Source organism: Poromitra crassiceps, assembly GCF_964638095.1.
Source record: "Poromitra crassiceps genome assembly, chromosome: 22".
In the NCBI taxonomy this organism is placed as follows: domain Eukaryota; kingdom Metazoa; phylum Chordata; class Actinopteri; order Beryciformes; family Melamphaidae; genus Poromitra; species Poromitra crassiceps.
The window spans coordinates 10,600,779-10,616,714 of NC_139647.1; the positions used below are offsets into that span (position 1 = coordinate 10,600,779).

The 15,936-nt window shown below is 43.3% G+C and overlaps 2 protein-coding genes across 2 annotated transcripts; both read right to left on the reverse strand.

Moving 5' to 3' along the window:
- Window positions 1–1,230: 1,230 nt before the first annotated feature.
- psap (prosaposin) lies at window positions 1,231–11,553 on the reverse strand. Its single transcript, XM_083658440.1, has 14 exons — window positions 11,424–11,553; window positions 8,169–8,302; window positions 7,594–7,668; window positions 7,304–7,429; window positions 5,729–5,947; window positions 5,472–5,615; window positions 5,279–5,335; window positions 3,746–3,913; window positions 3,520–3,612; window positions 3,197–3,380; window positions 2,754–2,917; window positions 2,578–2,658; window positions 2,277–2,384; window positions 1,231–2,060 (listed from the first exon to the last, which is right to left on the reverse strand). The coding sequence occupies exons 1-14, from the start codon at window positions 11,455–11,457 to the stop codon at window positions 2,025–2,027; spliced, it is 1,623 nt and encodes a 540-aa protein (XP_083514566.1). The 5' UTR covers window positions 11,458–11,553; the 3' UTR covers window positions 1,231–2,024.
- An 894-nt stretch (window positions 11,554–12,447) lies between these two features.
- Window positions 12,448–15,785, reverse strand: mrps6 (mitochondrial ribosomal protein S6). Its single transcript, XM_083658065.1, has 2 exons — window positions 15,313–15,785; window positions 12,448–12,599 (listed from the first exon to the last, which is right to left on the reverse strand). Exon 1 carries the CDS (start codon window positions 15,675–15,677, stop codon window positions 15,315–15,317), a length of 363 nt encoding a protein of 120 aa, XP_083514191.1. The 5' UTR covers window positions 15,678–15,785; the 3' UTR covers window positions 12,448–12,599; window positions 15,313–15,314.
- Between the last annotated feature and the right edge of the window lie 151 nt (window positions 15,786–15,936).

The following is a 15,936-nucleotide window of genomic DNA, read 5'->3' on the forward strand; positions in this document are numbered from 1 at the left end:
GACTAACACCATTTACCACCTGCACAAAGACTGCCCACCAGACAAACATAAAATATATATATACACACACACACACAACGTGCTGACGAATGAAAAAAGCAGACGAGCACCCAATTATGTTAGGAACCGGCCTCGGGGAACCGGACCGCAACACAAAAGTGCCCCCACTCTTCCCACTCCCAAGGATGATCAGCCAAACCACCATCACAAGTTCACAAGTAGCAGGTTTAGTTTCAGAGCACAACATGGCCCAAACACAACTAACCAATCAAACTAATCCCCAACCTTAAATTTACCTAAGAAAATGATGGATTAAATAAGAGACACAGCTCTTACCTATAAGCTCCTACAAAATAAACATCAGAAAATGTTACAAAAAACTAAAGGGCTTCTCCCCCTACTTTCTGCTACTTGGGTAAGTGTTATTTACAGTGTACAAAAGTGTAGATCTGGAAGGTAACTACGGTATTTACAGTTTAGACTGCACAGGTCTACCAAGATAAAGACACATCTTAATAAAGTTCTGCAGAACTACTAAAGTAGGTCTACACACAGTTCCTACCTGACAGAACACAGCAGTCAGCACAGCAGCCATCATCGTTGGGAATGAGGAGAGCAAGGGGTGACAGGATGGCATCAGCTGGCTTAAATGCTCTCCACCAGCCAATCAGCCAGCAGCAATCTGACACCTGACCAGGCCAATTAGGATGAACACCACCTGCATCTCATTTCTCAATCACACACACAGAGGAGGAAAGGAATGATGAACACATGAGAGAAATATACAAGGACTGAATGTGAACATTAGCTTCTGTAGCTAATTGAGTTTATAATGACTGAGCTTGGGACACCTTGTATATTAGCCTGTATTATCCCATACATGTAAAAAGCAGCTGTGATGGCAAAAATTAGGCTTACAACATATACAGTATATAAAATATCTGACTGTGTGTGTGTTTTGTACATTAGTTCATTAACTATGGGCTTAATTATATTAAGCCCATATTATGACTGAACGTTACTATAAAGCACACATGGGCAACATACTGGGGGAACCTTCCATACTTTACCATACTTGCTCCTAAACCCAATATTAAAGTTTTATTTCACAGGTTCCAATCAGCATCCCATCAATCGGCATATATAACTGAGCTTCTTAAAAACTAACAGTAGCAGAAATGACATGTCAGAAACAGTTTCAAGTGAAGAAAAACGAATCAGAAATTGGAGTGGGATTTTGATCACTTTAATTCAATTGTTAAAAAATATTACAGATCACCCTACGATCGGCTCAGGGTATGAAGCAGACAATGATTCAATCCGAGATGTTTTCAGGTTAGAAATGCAGATTTACAAACTGAGTGGGAAAAGTGCAAACAACAATGTGAGGTGAGTGGGGAGGTACACACTTGCATCCTTACCTCCGTTTTTCAGCTCCTTATAGAGAATATAATTCAACATTTTCTACAAAACATACATTTGCTATAGGATCTGACAGACTGCAAAGGTACCAGGCAAGGTTAATACACACAGCAGTTCTCTCCTGTACGCCAGCAGTTCCTCCGGGGAGATGAGAGCAAATGTGGCTAAAGGGGGTTCGGCGGCCCATCTCTCTGGCAGCTTCGTGCAACAAGTGACATTGAAATTATGATCCTACACACGCACCATATCCAATAAGCAATATAAATCAGTAAGTAAAGTACAACCCCCAGATGATGCAAATCTGCAAAGCCCTCCTGTGAAGCTCAGTGACAGGAAGTAAAAACAGGCGGAGCCTTAGGCCACTATACATGTAATCACTCCCCTCCTCCCCCGCAAAAAAAATTAATCATTCCAAGTCCAGTCCCTTTCCCTCATATCGCAATTCAAAACATCAATTAATTTAACAGACTGCTGCCATTTAAGTCTATTTCATAAAAAAAGAAACCAGACAAATTTATTAAAACTCTGAAGCAGCGCTACAGTATTTCATCTTGAATTCCCTAAAGGTCAGATTGTGTCCTTGTGTCCATTGTCCTCTTCGTCTATACCCACACGTGGCGTTTGCAGTGAGCCACAGCCTGAAAGACAAAAAAAAAATCATAAGTTTAGACGGGCCTGTTGAAGCAAAATTCTGTTTTTGATACAAGAAGGGAAAAAAACATAATTGTATGTTGTGCTGCAGGACAAATTCTTGCCAAGATGACGTGCACTTATATCCCATAACTGATTCTAAATTCCCAGACTGGTTGTGTTGTTGTTGTTGTTGTGTTGGTTGTGGTTGTGTTGTTACTCACATTGCAGCGGGTCGCCGTCTCTATGTTCTTGCACCAGAAGGCAGGTCCCCAGCTGCACTGCTCTGTTCCCAGCAGCCTGTGCACAGCTTCCGGGCAAGCTCCCACTTTCTGTTGTTACACACCAAACACACATCGGTTACGAAAACAGGGGGCCAGGATTGTAGTGCAAGCCAGAAAACCTATCACTGTCCATGATGTTAATTAGCAAACATTTTGAAACTCAAACCTGACAGTCATATGAATCACTGTTTTTCTTCACCAAGTTGTCATGAAAGCTATTCTGTCATGAAAAAATCCTCACCATGCACACAAAGTCTGGGTCCAGCATCTGGAGCAGCAGCTGGACAAGCATTGGCTCATACTGTTCAACCAGCTGGTCACACTGTTGACACAGGACACGGTCATCGCGGGGTTAATGCACGACTGTCACAAGGATAATGGTAAAAGGTACAAAAGGCCAAGGGTGCAACACCTCACCTCGGACCGCACAGACTCAGGCAGGAAGCTACAGACTTTCCTCACAGCATCCTCAATCTGCGCTTCAGTAGCGTTCTGCTCCAGGATGCCGTCCATGTAGCGGACGGCCATCTTGCACACGTCACAGAAGCCACCGGCCTTGAATTGAGCTGCGTCCATTACAGCTGGGGAGAAGTTACAACAGATTCAATGTCATTGTGCTGATGTGGAAATTCACAGTGGCTGTGGAGGATGTCTTCTTTGCGTGTCGAAACGTCCAGATTTCCTATTTCACTTGTGTTGAAATGTTAAATGTCATAATGCTTTCACTAACACGTTCAGTGATGCTTTCGCACACCAACTCTCAAATACTTTTGCACAGCAAAGCTATTTAGTAGGAAACGATAGTCAACTCCCAACAAAATCATGTTACATCTAATGAGCTGTGAACGGTGAGAGCTTACGGATATATGCACGGCTAGCATCCTTGCAGAGTCCCAGCACGGTGCAGATAGTCTTGGGGTCAGCCTGCTGCACGAGCAGCTCGATGATGGCCTGGCCATAGGCCTCGATCAGGTCCTTACACTGGGCAGTCAGAGAAGAGGGCAGCACTGTGCACACCTTCTCCACAGCATGGATCACCTCCTCCTGAGGGCCAATAGAGACACGGGTCAGTTTGACATCAGACCTGAGGTCACCAACAGTAAATTACATTATGTCTTCATATGTGGTGAGTATTTGTATTTGTGTGCCATTGTATGAACATAGGTCACAGCACAAGTCCCACCTCTGTTGTCTGATCCTCCAACATGCTCTCCACCTCCTTCATCACAAACTCACAGATGGCACACTGGGGGGAGTCACGGACACGCACCATAGACTAGAGCACAGACAAAAAAGGCAACGTCACCTGTCGATGTACTGAACCATAATTCTTATCTTCTGTCAATATGAAGCATTGAGGAAATGTCAAGAATCAAGCAGGCTAATTGTGCCTGGCAGCCCTGGCTTACCGCGACAGCCTTGGCGGGGGAAGATTCCACCTTGGTGGCCGGGAACATCCTGGCGGCAGGTACGGTTTTGGCGGCGGGCACCATCTTGGCGGCCTGCAGCTTGAGCATGGGAGAGGACTTCTTCACAGCCTCACAGAAGCCAGCGCGGGCACAGAGATCCTTGGGTTGCTGAGGAGAACAATAGATTGTAAAATCAGACACTCAGTGTGGAAGCCCCAACAAAAGGCCCACCAAACATGCCACATCACATGCCATTAGGATAAATACGGACGTAACTTGCAGACCATTTCACAGCATTACCAACCATGCAATATAGCGACATATACAAATACTGACAAAACAAGGTTGCTTCTGCAGCTTACACCCTCTGACCCTGGTGGTACCCAATTGTAATACATACTGCGACGATATAAAACACCCTTATAAAACGGCTCTCTCAAATCGAGCAAATCTGATTGGCTCACAGCCGTGGTATAATGAGCATATACCACAGTCAATATACCACAGTTAGAGCCACTCACTGTGTGAAGGAAATGAGGCAAGCTGTTTGGACCTGTCCAAACTGGGACAGGCAAGAGGGGCTCAGTGTCAAACAGCTCACCTAATTTTTTAAACAGTGATTTAAGACATTTAAATAATAATAATTTTCATATTGCCATACTTTGTTAACCGTTTTATAAAAGCAATAGATCACTTCAGACGGTGATATATATGCTCATTATACCACACCTAAGGGTGTTTTCGCACAACCATCAGGTGTGGTATAATAAGCATATACCACGGCCTGTCGTGATCTATTGCTTAATTATAGCATCTCAATTGTACCACTTACCGACTTGCTTATATGCAAACTAGGTCATAAGTCAAGATTCAGTAACATGAAAACACTGTAGGCCTGTTTGATGTGGAAACCAAGAAAAATAAGAATGTAGCCCCTTTCCATAGTCTTGCAACAGGCACTCGGTGTAAATATCCTACTAGCCAAACAAACAAGCACGGTGGTTGGGATTAGGTTCAGTGAGTGGACGCATTCGAAAACGGAACAAACACTTCCATGCAGTTCTACAGCGTCAGGTGAGTAGCACTAGTAGTGGACAGCACAGGGAGCAAGAGCTAAGGCGTAAGAGGCTAGAAGCTGAACACAGAGAGACCTACCTCTTCCTGGGGGGGACCAGCACACAAAACCAGAGCAGGAGAAACAGAGCAGGAAGACAGATGAATGGAGGGGAGAGAAGAAGAAAAGAAGAAAAAAAAATAAAGAAAAAAGCGATTAAGAGATGTGAATGAACTGAAGTCGGCAGGCAAGGTGGGGCTGTAAGACTTGGTACGAGCTCAATGTCACAAGTTCAACGTAAAGATGATCACAGACCCATTAGTTCTAGTAGTGACCAGCTCATTAGGTTCATCATCATTGGGCATTAGAAGATACTGAGCATTTACTTTCAATTTGACTCAAGTATGAAAAGGTGAAAGGTTTTCCTGAATGTTCTTCCAAAAAGAAAGTGAAGCTAATTTGAGGGTTAGAAGACTCACCATAGACATGAGCTGTTGGACAACAACAGGAGCATATTGGCCGACGTACTGCTTGCACTGCAATGGAGGACATCACAGTCAAGATACAACAATCATAATATCAGAGGACGCATATTCAAGGACAAGAAGAGATGTTTAAGAAGGAAAGATATTTTCAACAGGACAAAGCCAGACATCCATGTGGGGTTCTCACCAGGTCAGACATGCCAGGTCCCAGAAGGTCACACTGCTTCTCAATACTCTCAATGAGAGAATTGACAAATGAAGAGTTTTGCTTGGCCTCAGTTTGAGCATCAGTCAGGAACTTGATGCAGTCCTGGCACACATCAGGGTTGTCCTACAGACACGGGAAGATTCAAGGAGACTAATGAGGACAATGTGCATTTGGATACACACTTCCATGCCGATGGGTGGAACACATAATGCTTAGTTGATCAAACAGCAGTGTACCTGCTTTGGAGCATCCTGCTTTGGAGCGTCCTTCACAGGGATCTCCTGGGGATAGAGGAGCTGGGGCACATTGACGAGAAAGGGGGCCACCCGCTGGGAAAGGTCAACCTGAGGGATCTCGTTGGACTGGAGCTGGAGCGTCAGGGCCTTAGCCAGGGTCAGGGCCACCTGCTGAGAGCGACACAGCCCCATGGCACCACATGCCACACCGGGATCCTCCTAAAACACACACACACACACACACACAATTGGGTCACGTCAACTGACACATTTAATAATACTATTATTATTATTTGACCCAATTTCTGGTATGCAGAATTACAGTACAGTGTTTTATGTAGAATATTTTACATATGCTGGGGCTGGGGATAATTTTGCTTAGTTGACCACAGGTTAAATCACTCATTCATGGATTAGTTCCTGTAGGTGTTGCAGTTCAAAAATTAATATTTGGAAATTTACATCATGGTATGTAGACAACTGTATAACTACATGCCATTTCTGCAGTGTGAGTTGAGGCCAGATGACAAAATTGAACGGAAATTATTTTTTTCTAGCTGTGGGAGCCACCACTGCCAATGAGTATAAATGGAAATTCATCTAATAATAAAAAAGACTTTGTATCTAGGTACAGTGGTTGACATCACGGGGTTGCTGTAGCAGGTGAGAGTTGAATCAAGGGCAGCGATACAGCAGATATTGTCAGTCACGGGGGGGGGTTAGCACTAAGCAGCATGACACAATGGCTACTCTGTTCCCATTTAGACTGGTGCTCACTTCCCCATCAATAGCCCTTATTCAGCTCCCTGCACTTCCCGTCAGAGCCACTTCTCTTTCCCCTTTCTCTGATTCAGAAGAGATGAACTGGCAGCGAAAGATAAACTGACTAAATTCAAGAAGAAGAAGGGGATTGTGAGTGAAAATTCATTGATTGATTGCTTATTGATCATTATTGACTCTGTTCAATAATGATCTATGATCTATCTCTCTAAGACATCTCTAAAGTGAACGATTTGGAATGACTCAGCATTTATGCGGTTCTCTTTCCCACAGGAGAGCACTCCTAGGGAGAGATAACATTGTCTTGTGTCTTATGATGAGAAGACCAAGGTTGAACTTCTGTGAGCTAATGGAATTTTACATCAGCCACCGGAGGGGGGCTGGAAGTTCTGTATAAGTGGGCAGAGTCGTTTTGAATCTGCGCACAATACTTTGAGATTTGATCATGCTGTGTGACTCTGTCTGTACAGATGGAACTTTTTCTTTGAATAAATCCTCCTTTATTCACTTTCAACGAGCAACTGATTTACTGATTAATCAATCAACAAATCATTTTATTGATTTCCACTACAGGATCTTCATCAAATCTCACCTTGAGCTCATTTGACATCTAAGGGGTAAAAAAGAAATCTACTGCCTGCATGCACGCCTGAGAGGTTAAGTTGCGATGGCACTCAGGAGTAATAATATTTCAGCTATTGCTTGTGACCCTGGACCTTCTGCCACAGGTTTGCAAACCATGTTTAAACTGAAAACAGGGTCATACTTGGCAGCCAGGTTGGCGGTGCTGCTCACCAGTTCTCCGGTTATGACTCCAATGATGATGGGGTAGTAGCTGTCCACCATCTCCTTGCATTCTGCAGTCAAGCCCTGGTCAGGGATGAGCTGGCAGGCCTTCTCCAGGTACCCAAGGATTTCAGACTGCAATCACAAAAACACCACACCCTAATATCAATACATATATTTTCTCTAAGGTTCCACTGGCAAGTGTCTTAACAAGATAACTATGGTTCATTAGTGGCTTATCAGAGATTTTTTTTTATAGAGTATAAAAGTATAGAAAGACAAAGACATTGGCATCTCACCTCGGTAGCATTGTCCTTCAACAGCTGTCCCACCACAGTCAACACCTCCTTACACAGGTCACATACCACAGTTTTCTGAAACAGGAGAAAAAGGTGTCTAAACAACATAAATCACCACCAGATATTTGCCCCTTTTATCTGACCCAAGCATACAGAATATGTGGAAGAAATTAAGGCATGCCAAAAAACTGAGGATATCAAGAAGAGCAAGCGATTTCTTTAAAGAACCACTCTACTCAAAAATGTGTTTTTATTCTCTAGAACGTTTGCGCTTCACTGTGCAGAACGGTGTCTGTGCAAACTAATTTGACACTAGATATCCACAATCATCTGCTGAACATTTCTCTGTGCTCACTGCTCACCGAAACAGAGATTTCCTACAAGCATGATTTGTCACATCACAAATACTCGAGCCAATCCATGTCATTTTATATACATGTTGAAACAATAAAACATGACTTTACAGGGTCGTTAATGACACATTTCAAAGCAGGCCTTTCAAAGCAGAAGTAGTGACTAGAACAATGACCACTTGTCACAGTCATCATGGAGGCGGTGTGGTCAGAGAGCCTCACCACTTGGGGCTTGTTCCAGACGTTCTGCTGGCAGTGACTCACGGCTCCGCAGAGGGATGCCGTCTTGACATTCTGACACCAGTAGGGGGGGCCGCGAGCACACTGCTCAGTTCCCAGCAGAGGGGTCGCTACAGCTGCAAGACAGAAGAGAATAATGTGAATCTCAGTATGCCAGGATAGTTTGTTTCGCATGAAGATAGATTTTTTTTTAAAAGGGGACAGAAGTGAGCACTGACCCCAACCCCCCCATCCCATCCCTAATCTAAATATCAAGTTTCTCCTGTTAAGTCAAGCACCTTGTCGAATGATTGGTTTCGGTTTCCGCCCCCTCATCAGCTAATCTAGATGTTATGTCAAAACAAACAAAAGTGAGCACCCTTTGCTCAGAATTTCCGGAAAGTTGAGCCAGAAAGTAGACCTGCTGTGGATGCAACACCTATTTTGATCTGTCTCCCAGTCCCATGATACCAAATGATTGTGACTAGAGATAACTTGATTGACGAGAGAATGCCAAGATTGATAGGGGAATTCCAACGGTTAACTGCTTCCTCAGTGGAGGAAAGAGGGAAACAATCCGATTCTGAATTTATTTTTCAGCTATCCTAATCTACCTAGGTGTAACAACAAAAGATCAACACTGGGGGAAAAGACAAAGTACTTTGTGTGCAATTCCCCAAGTGTTTTCCACCAAATCTATCTAGGACAAACAAACTAAATCCTATTGGCGCATATTCCCAAGCCACTTTAGCATTCACCACTAAAACTGGCACAACCCCCCGCCCCCCAAACCCGTCTGTACTAGTAGTCAGTCAGTACCAACCAGCAGCACAATGAGTAGACTAGGGCTGCAACTAACGATTATTTTCATAATCGATTAATCTGTCGATTATTTTCTCGATTAATCGATTAGTTGTTTGGTCTATAAAATGTCAGAAAATGGTAGCAAATGACGATCAGTGTTTCCCAAAGCCCAAGATGACGCCCTCAAATGTCTTTGAGACATTTGAGGGCGTGTTTTGTCCACAACTCAAAGATAATATCAGTTTACTGTCACACAGGAGTAAAGAAACCAGAAAATATTCACATTTAAGAAGCTCGAATCAGAGAATTTAGACCTTTTCTCTTAAAATTGTACTCAAAACGATTAATCGATTATCAAAATAGTTGTCGATTAATTTTCTGTCGATCAACTAATCGATTAATCGATTAATCGTTGCAGCTCTAGAGTAGACCAAAGGGGACATCATCATTATTCAGTAGACCATGGAGAAGTGAGTGCTGGTTATAACATTTGATAAAAACATGCCGTTCCAGGTACAGAAATGAATGGTTCACAATTCCCCATTTTACTCTATGGGAAAATGATGTGAAAGCAGCCACACACTCCAGCAGTGTTTCCTCTATCCACCCCCCCCCCCCCCCCCCCCCACCGCCCGCTGCTGTGCTAAACTCACATAGTGCTGTCCAGTCCATTATGTGTATAATAAACCTAAGTAATATGGTTGGATCCATTTCAAGCATTGACTCAAGAGCTCAGTCTCCAAAAAACATCAGTGATGATGTGTTGCCATGTGACAAGACACAGATTACTCAGAAGTGTACAAACCTATATCAGCAAAAGGGGCTTAAGCAAGAGCTGGCCAAGGCCTCAGGGGGTGGGCGCTGGTGATAACAACAGACGGGAATTGGAAAGATAGAACAAGCTACATTGACAAGGAGCCTTCAGACGCCAGTTACTAACCGCCCCCGCCCCCCCCCCCCACACACACACACACACACACACACACCGCCTTTTCTGAGCAGTCAAAACAAGATCAGCTGTTTCTCAAGCTGGCAGACTGTGCCCAAGGACAGGTTAACTCACAATCCTTACATGGTAAAAACCAAGCAACCGACTCGAGCACTGCAAAACCAGGCCATAACCTGCAGCATAAAGATACAGGTTGCATTTTTCCATTGCCTTTGTACAATATATTGCCCACCACCTGACAACTAGGTCATCAAGTCGAGAATAGAATAGTTTCCAATAGGCTACGAGTTAAAACAAAACGTAATTGCTTCTGTTTAGAGCAGTCAGCAAAAACAGGCTGTGGCCTGTATGGGCCTGCCTAGCCTATATCATTTTCCGCGCCTACCGTGATTCTGAAACCGCAAATTCATCATCATTTTTGGGAGTGAATCAACGTCACGTGCCTCAGTGAAGCAACAAAAGACATTGTTCAGCAAGTGGCTTATGTTCCAGCTTCAATAGTTCTTTGGTGGAAAAAGCCGACCTATCATTAGGAATGTCTCTAACCAAACACATGCAAGAATGTGGAGGTTCAAAACACACATTACGTGAATAAAATCAGAACCAAGATAAGTGCTAAATAAACAAAGCATAAAAGCCATGAACTGTAGGAACCAATACTGTCAATGGTCTGCATGAAACCCCTGTTTGTGTTGTGATAAGAGGTAAATGAATGATATTCATTTCAGGATCATGTTCCAAATGCCACACCATGGCAGAAACAACTTCAGTTGTCAGTAGTGTCAGGAAATAAAGGGCAACCTAGAATAGCACTGTCAAAAGATGTGGGCCAAGGTAAATGCACACAGCTTGGCAAGTCAAACCACAGAATAATAAAAGTACATTTTAAGGCCAAACTGTCAAGTATGTGGATTGTCAGCAATGCTAGTTGATCCAAAACTGAAGTGAAACCTGCGGGTGCATGATGGCTATTGGACCTGGTTCCTCATTAAACGAAAGGGAAATCACAAGACCACACTGCTTGAAAAGCAGGTAACGCTAACTTGCTGCGGATTGAACGATTACACAATATTACATTTTGTACCAACATTATAGCCTATCTCATTGGGATAGCACGTGATGTTTAGCCAATACAGCACACGCTAGCCTGCTATTAGCCTTTATTGTTAGCTACCATTTTGACATTAGAATGCGAACCAGACGAGATTTGCTAAAATGTTATCGTGGTGGGTGTAAGTGGCGGCAGGTGCATAACACTCGGCTTGTGTAAAAATAACACGGTGTAACGTTAAGATAGCGTTAGTAGCTAGCTAGCTGAATAACATTAGCCACTGTGTTGATGTTTACCGATAGCTGTTTGAAATGCTTCCGCACTTCGATGAAACGCACTCTGTTACACAAACCACCACCGCGCCTTCGTTCTAAAACGAAGTGACTATTGTCTGAAATCATATCAACAATACTGTAAGAAAAACATTATCCGAATGTCTTGGCGTGTTATTTACCTGAACCCACGAAAAGCAGCGCTAGTAGCAGCATGACTCCGCTGTTTTGGATCTTTTAGTTTTCAGTAGCTGTGTCCGTCTGCGGTGTGAAGGAAGGAACTGATGTGAGGCGTCGGGCTGTGAGCACTGCAATGCAGACGGGGGGGGCCTTGTTGTTGCTTATATGATGACGCGCACTGTCAGCTGACTATATGATGACGCGCACTGTCAGCTGACTCCACAAGACATGTGACCCCTCTTGTGGTCTCTGATGTCATGTGAACATTCACACAAACATCAAGGTTTTATCCAATGAAACGGGTTTAAATATATTTACGGAAAAGAAAACATGTCTTAATGTAATTTACATCGGTTTTATACTAGCCTACTTATGTGAACACATGTCATTGAGATTAAATGCAATCTAAAAAGAAAGGGTTTACCTGAATGAATCGCAGCTGAATAGCTATTCTATAACTAAACTAAACTAAACAAAAAAACTTTGCTGATTAAAAACTGTCATTTCAGCCTAGTAGCTACATAGCTACTATCTAGTAGCCTAGTTCTAGTCAACTACCGGCTTTCATGTGGATATATTTAGCACTTGTCATAAAATGTTTGCAGTATCTGTAGGAAGACATTTGAAAGACAACAACTGTCAATTGAAACTGCTAGTTTCAATGTTCATTTGCATTGAATAATTAAAGCTACTAGTTTACACACTGAGGAAGGCGTCGCCCGAGATGTTTGTGTTTCAGTGGACTGTTGCTTCAATATGATAGTGAGAAGACAACTGTGAGTGCCCACTGCTCACCATACTTTTCCTTATACAGACTTTTCTCAGAAGACAATGATCCAGCCAGGATGGCAAACGTGGTACTTAATGGGTTCAGAGTCAGACAGGTCATCATTAGTGTGCTTCAGACTCAGCTTTAGCCCAGACTAGAAATAGAATGGAAACAAGAACTGAAATTGCCTTACAAAGCATCCACTATTTGTACATCTATTTTAACAGAAAGGCAACACTCAAATTATTAAGTAAGATACAAAAGAATAGTTTATTATAACATGGTTACATCCAAATGCAGGCCGACAATATTGATTATAACATGGTTACATCCAAAATGCAGGCCGACAATATGAAAAGCGACAGAAGGACGCATCACACTGCATGTCTTCTGGATGAGCTGTGAATCCCTGTAAAACAAAAGGAACAATTGTTACACAAGTGTTGTGAATTTTAACTATCTATGTAGCAAACTTAACCATAAACTATAACATCTCTATCTGGTTCAATCCAGCCCATTCTGACCTCATAGACGCACCAATCTCTCATATCCTGTGACCCCGCCTTTGCCTGTAATGAGGCTGCTACTCCTTATAACACGTCTTAATAAGTGCATTTCTTTATCATTTCTTTATCGGTCTGTAGTGTACTTAGAAGAACACCATACATGATCGTGTCTATCTGTCATTGACGTCCTTCCTTATTCAGCAGTACTAGGATACCGTTATCCTCTCTTTTTGACTCCATTTAAGCCCTGGCCTCTGTCTTGGCCAGTTGACGAAACATTGTACTCTGTATTCCTCCGCTTGCAAGCTAAAATATATTAATCTGAGACCAACCTCTGACTCCAGAATCTTTTGTTTAAGTATTTGTTATTTAGTATAGTATTTGTTTATTTAGTATAGAATGTGTTAGTAGTTAAGTTCAACCCATTTTACATCAACAGGTATATTTACACACTCAGCAAAGCAGTAATAAGACAATAATAATAAGAATGCAACGTGTCTGTCTGCGAGTGAGTGAGCAGAATATATGAATATAGAATATAAGATATGATTTGTTCAACTCCAGAGGGCACTAAAATGTTGATCTACGAGAGTGCCACCACCACCTTCAATCTCTCCCTGCTGTGTGTATGTGTATGTCTATGTAGTCTAATCCAGTGGTTCTCAACGTGGTCTGGGAACCACTTACCCTCAGGCTCTTCTAAATTTCGTGTTAACACTACAGTTGGAAGAGCCCTCCCATCGAGCATAGCATTTCTGTTAGACAATCTGTGTTGAGCATTAAACTCACCTTATTTCTGCACTTTGAAGTCACAGGTAGGGTCGGGTGGGGCAAACTAATTATATCGGAAGCCTAGTTGCCGAAAAAAAGTGAGCGGTGGTGGTGTCTAAATGCATTGTAGAATGTATGTACAAGACAAAATGATGCCAGTGCGCATGCGTCTGGACTCTGTTTCCAGGCAACTCTGTGATTCTCGTCAAACTTTGTCTTAAAAAAAAGAACAACAGCTCACTTTTTTCAGCAACTAGGCTTCCAATATAATTAGTTTGCCCCACCCGACCCTACCTGTGACTTCAAAGTGCAGAAATAAGGTGAGTTTAATGCTCAACACAGATTGTCTAACAGAAATGCTATGCTCGATGGGAGGGCTCTGCAACTGTAGTGTTAACACGAAATTTAGAAGAGCCTGAGGGTAAGGGAACCACCAGCAGTCCTTGAGGGGCTTCCAGCAAATTGTTAAACTCATTGACTGTTAAACTGCACCATTATTTCATTTACAAGAAAAATTTAGATGACTATTTTGATCATAGTTTCAGTGTTATCTCTCTACCTACAAGAATTCTAGACAAAATCACATCAAAATATTCTCTGATTGATTGAGATTTGGGTATGAAAGACAAATCTCATCAAACATGGGGTCCATGGCACAAATGTGGACCAAATTAGGGGTATTTGATACGAAAAGAGTTGAGAGTTACTGGTTTTGTGGTCTAACCTAAACTGGAGCCAGTTTAATGTTTATACTTGTGCACTGTACATGTCATGTCTATCAAAATGTCTTAGCTGTCATTGATTGTGTTGCATAGTTGTCTTCTGTACTGTTGACAAAATGTGATATTGTAAGTCGCTTTGGACAAAAGCGTCTGCTAAATGACAATGTCATGTCACGTCATGTCATGTGCATATGATATGGGTTGGCTCATTACTAGCCGCAAAACGCGACTATTTCACTCGAGTACCTCTCCCATCATAGTCGCGCTCGCCCGACCCCTTTATCGAGGGAAAGTTGCACATTTAGCGATCTACAAGCTTCAAACATGCACCAATCACTAATATAAACTACGCACCTTGTTGCCACGGATGTTGTCGAGCAGGCCGCGCTGAGGCCGCGCTTTGTTAACTCGTATTTTAAGAAGGTTTGGGTTATTTGTGTGTCCGGAAACATTATTTTCCCTTCTCCAACGACTCTTCTTCTTTTTTGCTGCTCACCGGTTCAACTGCTCAACTGCGCCACCGCATCAGAAACCTGTGACTGACAGAACGACACAGGGCAAACCCCATACTTGACACATGATGTAATACCCCATGATGCGGTGGCGCAGTTGAGCAGTTGAACCGGTGAGCAGCAAAAAAGAAGAAGAGTCGTTGGAGAAGGGAAAATAATGTTTCCGGACACACAAATAACCCAAACTTTCTTAAAATACGAGTTAACAAAGCGCGGCCTCAGCGCGGCCTGCTCGACAACATCCGTGGCAACAAGGTGCGTAGTTTATATTAGTGATTGGTGCATGTTTGAAGCTTGTAGATCGCTAAATGTGCAACTTTCCCTCGATAAAGGGGTCGGGCGAGCGCGACTATGATGGGAGAGGTAGGCTACTCGAGTGAAATAGTCGCGTTTTGCGGCTAGCTCATTACTAGTCCACTAGGCCCCCAGGGCAAGCCCTCTATGACCCATGAAGACCATCTGATCCATCCTGTACATTGGCCCTTGGTGGTTCAGAATGGGCCACTACTGGACTATAGAGAAAAATAGTCTCATGTTTTTTTAGTGACCTAACGTTGCTGGCCTCAGTGCTGCAGTGGGCCTAATCTTGTTAAATATCAGCATCTCCTTACATTTACTCATTAGCTTTCAAGGACTTGGCAGCAGGAAGAGGGCCACCACAGCAAGTCTGTTTGGAGACGTCGGCGTCCTTCTTCAGGATAGTGGGCCTCACCACGTCCACATCCCGGTCCAAGTGATCGAGTAACCTGGGGCCGATGTCGGGAGTCGCGTAGAAGTCAATCAGAAAGTAGGCCCCGCGGGAATGCCTTTGGTTGTGTTTGGATATCCTGTAGGGCAGCAGTCGCTCTCCCAGGTTCTCCAAGCCTCTCACCACGGCGCCCCGCTCCATCAAGGTCTCCACTGTCCTCCGCAGGGTCGCGGCTGTCTCCGGCCTCTGCATCGCCTTCAGGATCAGGGACAGTTCGTAGCGAGGCATGGCTTCAGCCCAGCTAGGAGGACGCCGGCCAGTGATGAAAACTGCGATTCACACGTTTGATTTAGCTGGCACGGTGAATGTCATGGCTCAAAGACGACCATGTTGTTATGACACGAGGGAAAGGGGAGGAGTTATGCGATGACGTATTACGTATGCGCCGGCAACATACTTTTAAACCACGATTAAACCGAAGTAAAACAGAAAGAAAACGAATAAGAGATTATTTAATCACCACCGATACAACTATTTCACATTTGTT

Bases quoted from the DNA above. Each gene is read 5' to 3' on its own strand.
- psap (XM_083658440.1), bottom strand. From the start codon at position 11,457: ATGCTGCTACTAGCGCTGCTTTTCGTGGGTTCAG. The intron at 5,948-7,303 runs GTGAGCAGCACC...TGTGTGTTTTAG, and splicing joins GAGTCATAACCGGAGAACTG to GAGGATCCCGGTGTGGCATG. The intron at 5,336-5,471 runs GTGAGAACCCCA...CCTCCATTGCAG, and splicing joins GACCTGGCATGTCTGACCTG to TGCAAGCAGTACGTCGGCCA.
- mrps6 (XM_083658065.1), bottom strand. From the start codon at position 15,677: ATGCCTCGCTACGAACTGTCCCTGATCCTGAAGGCGATGCAGAGGCCG.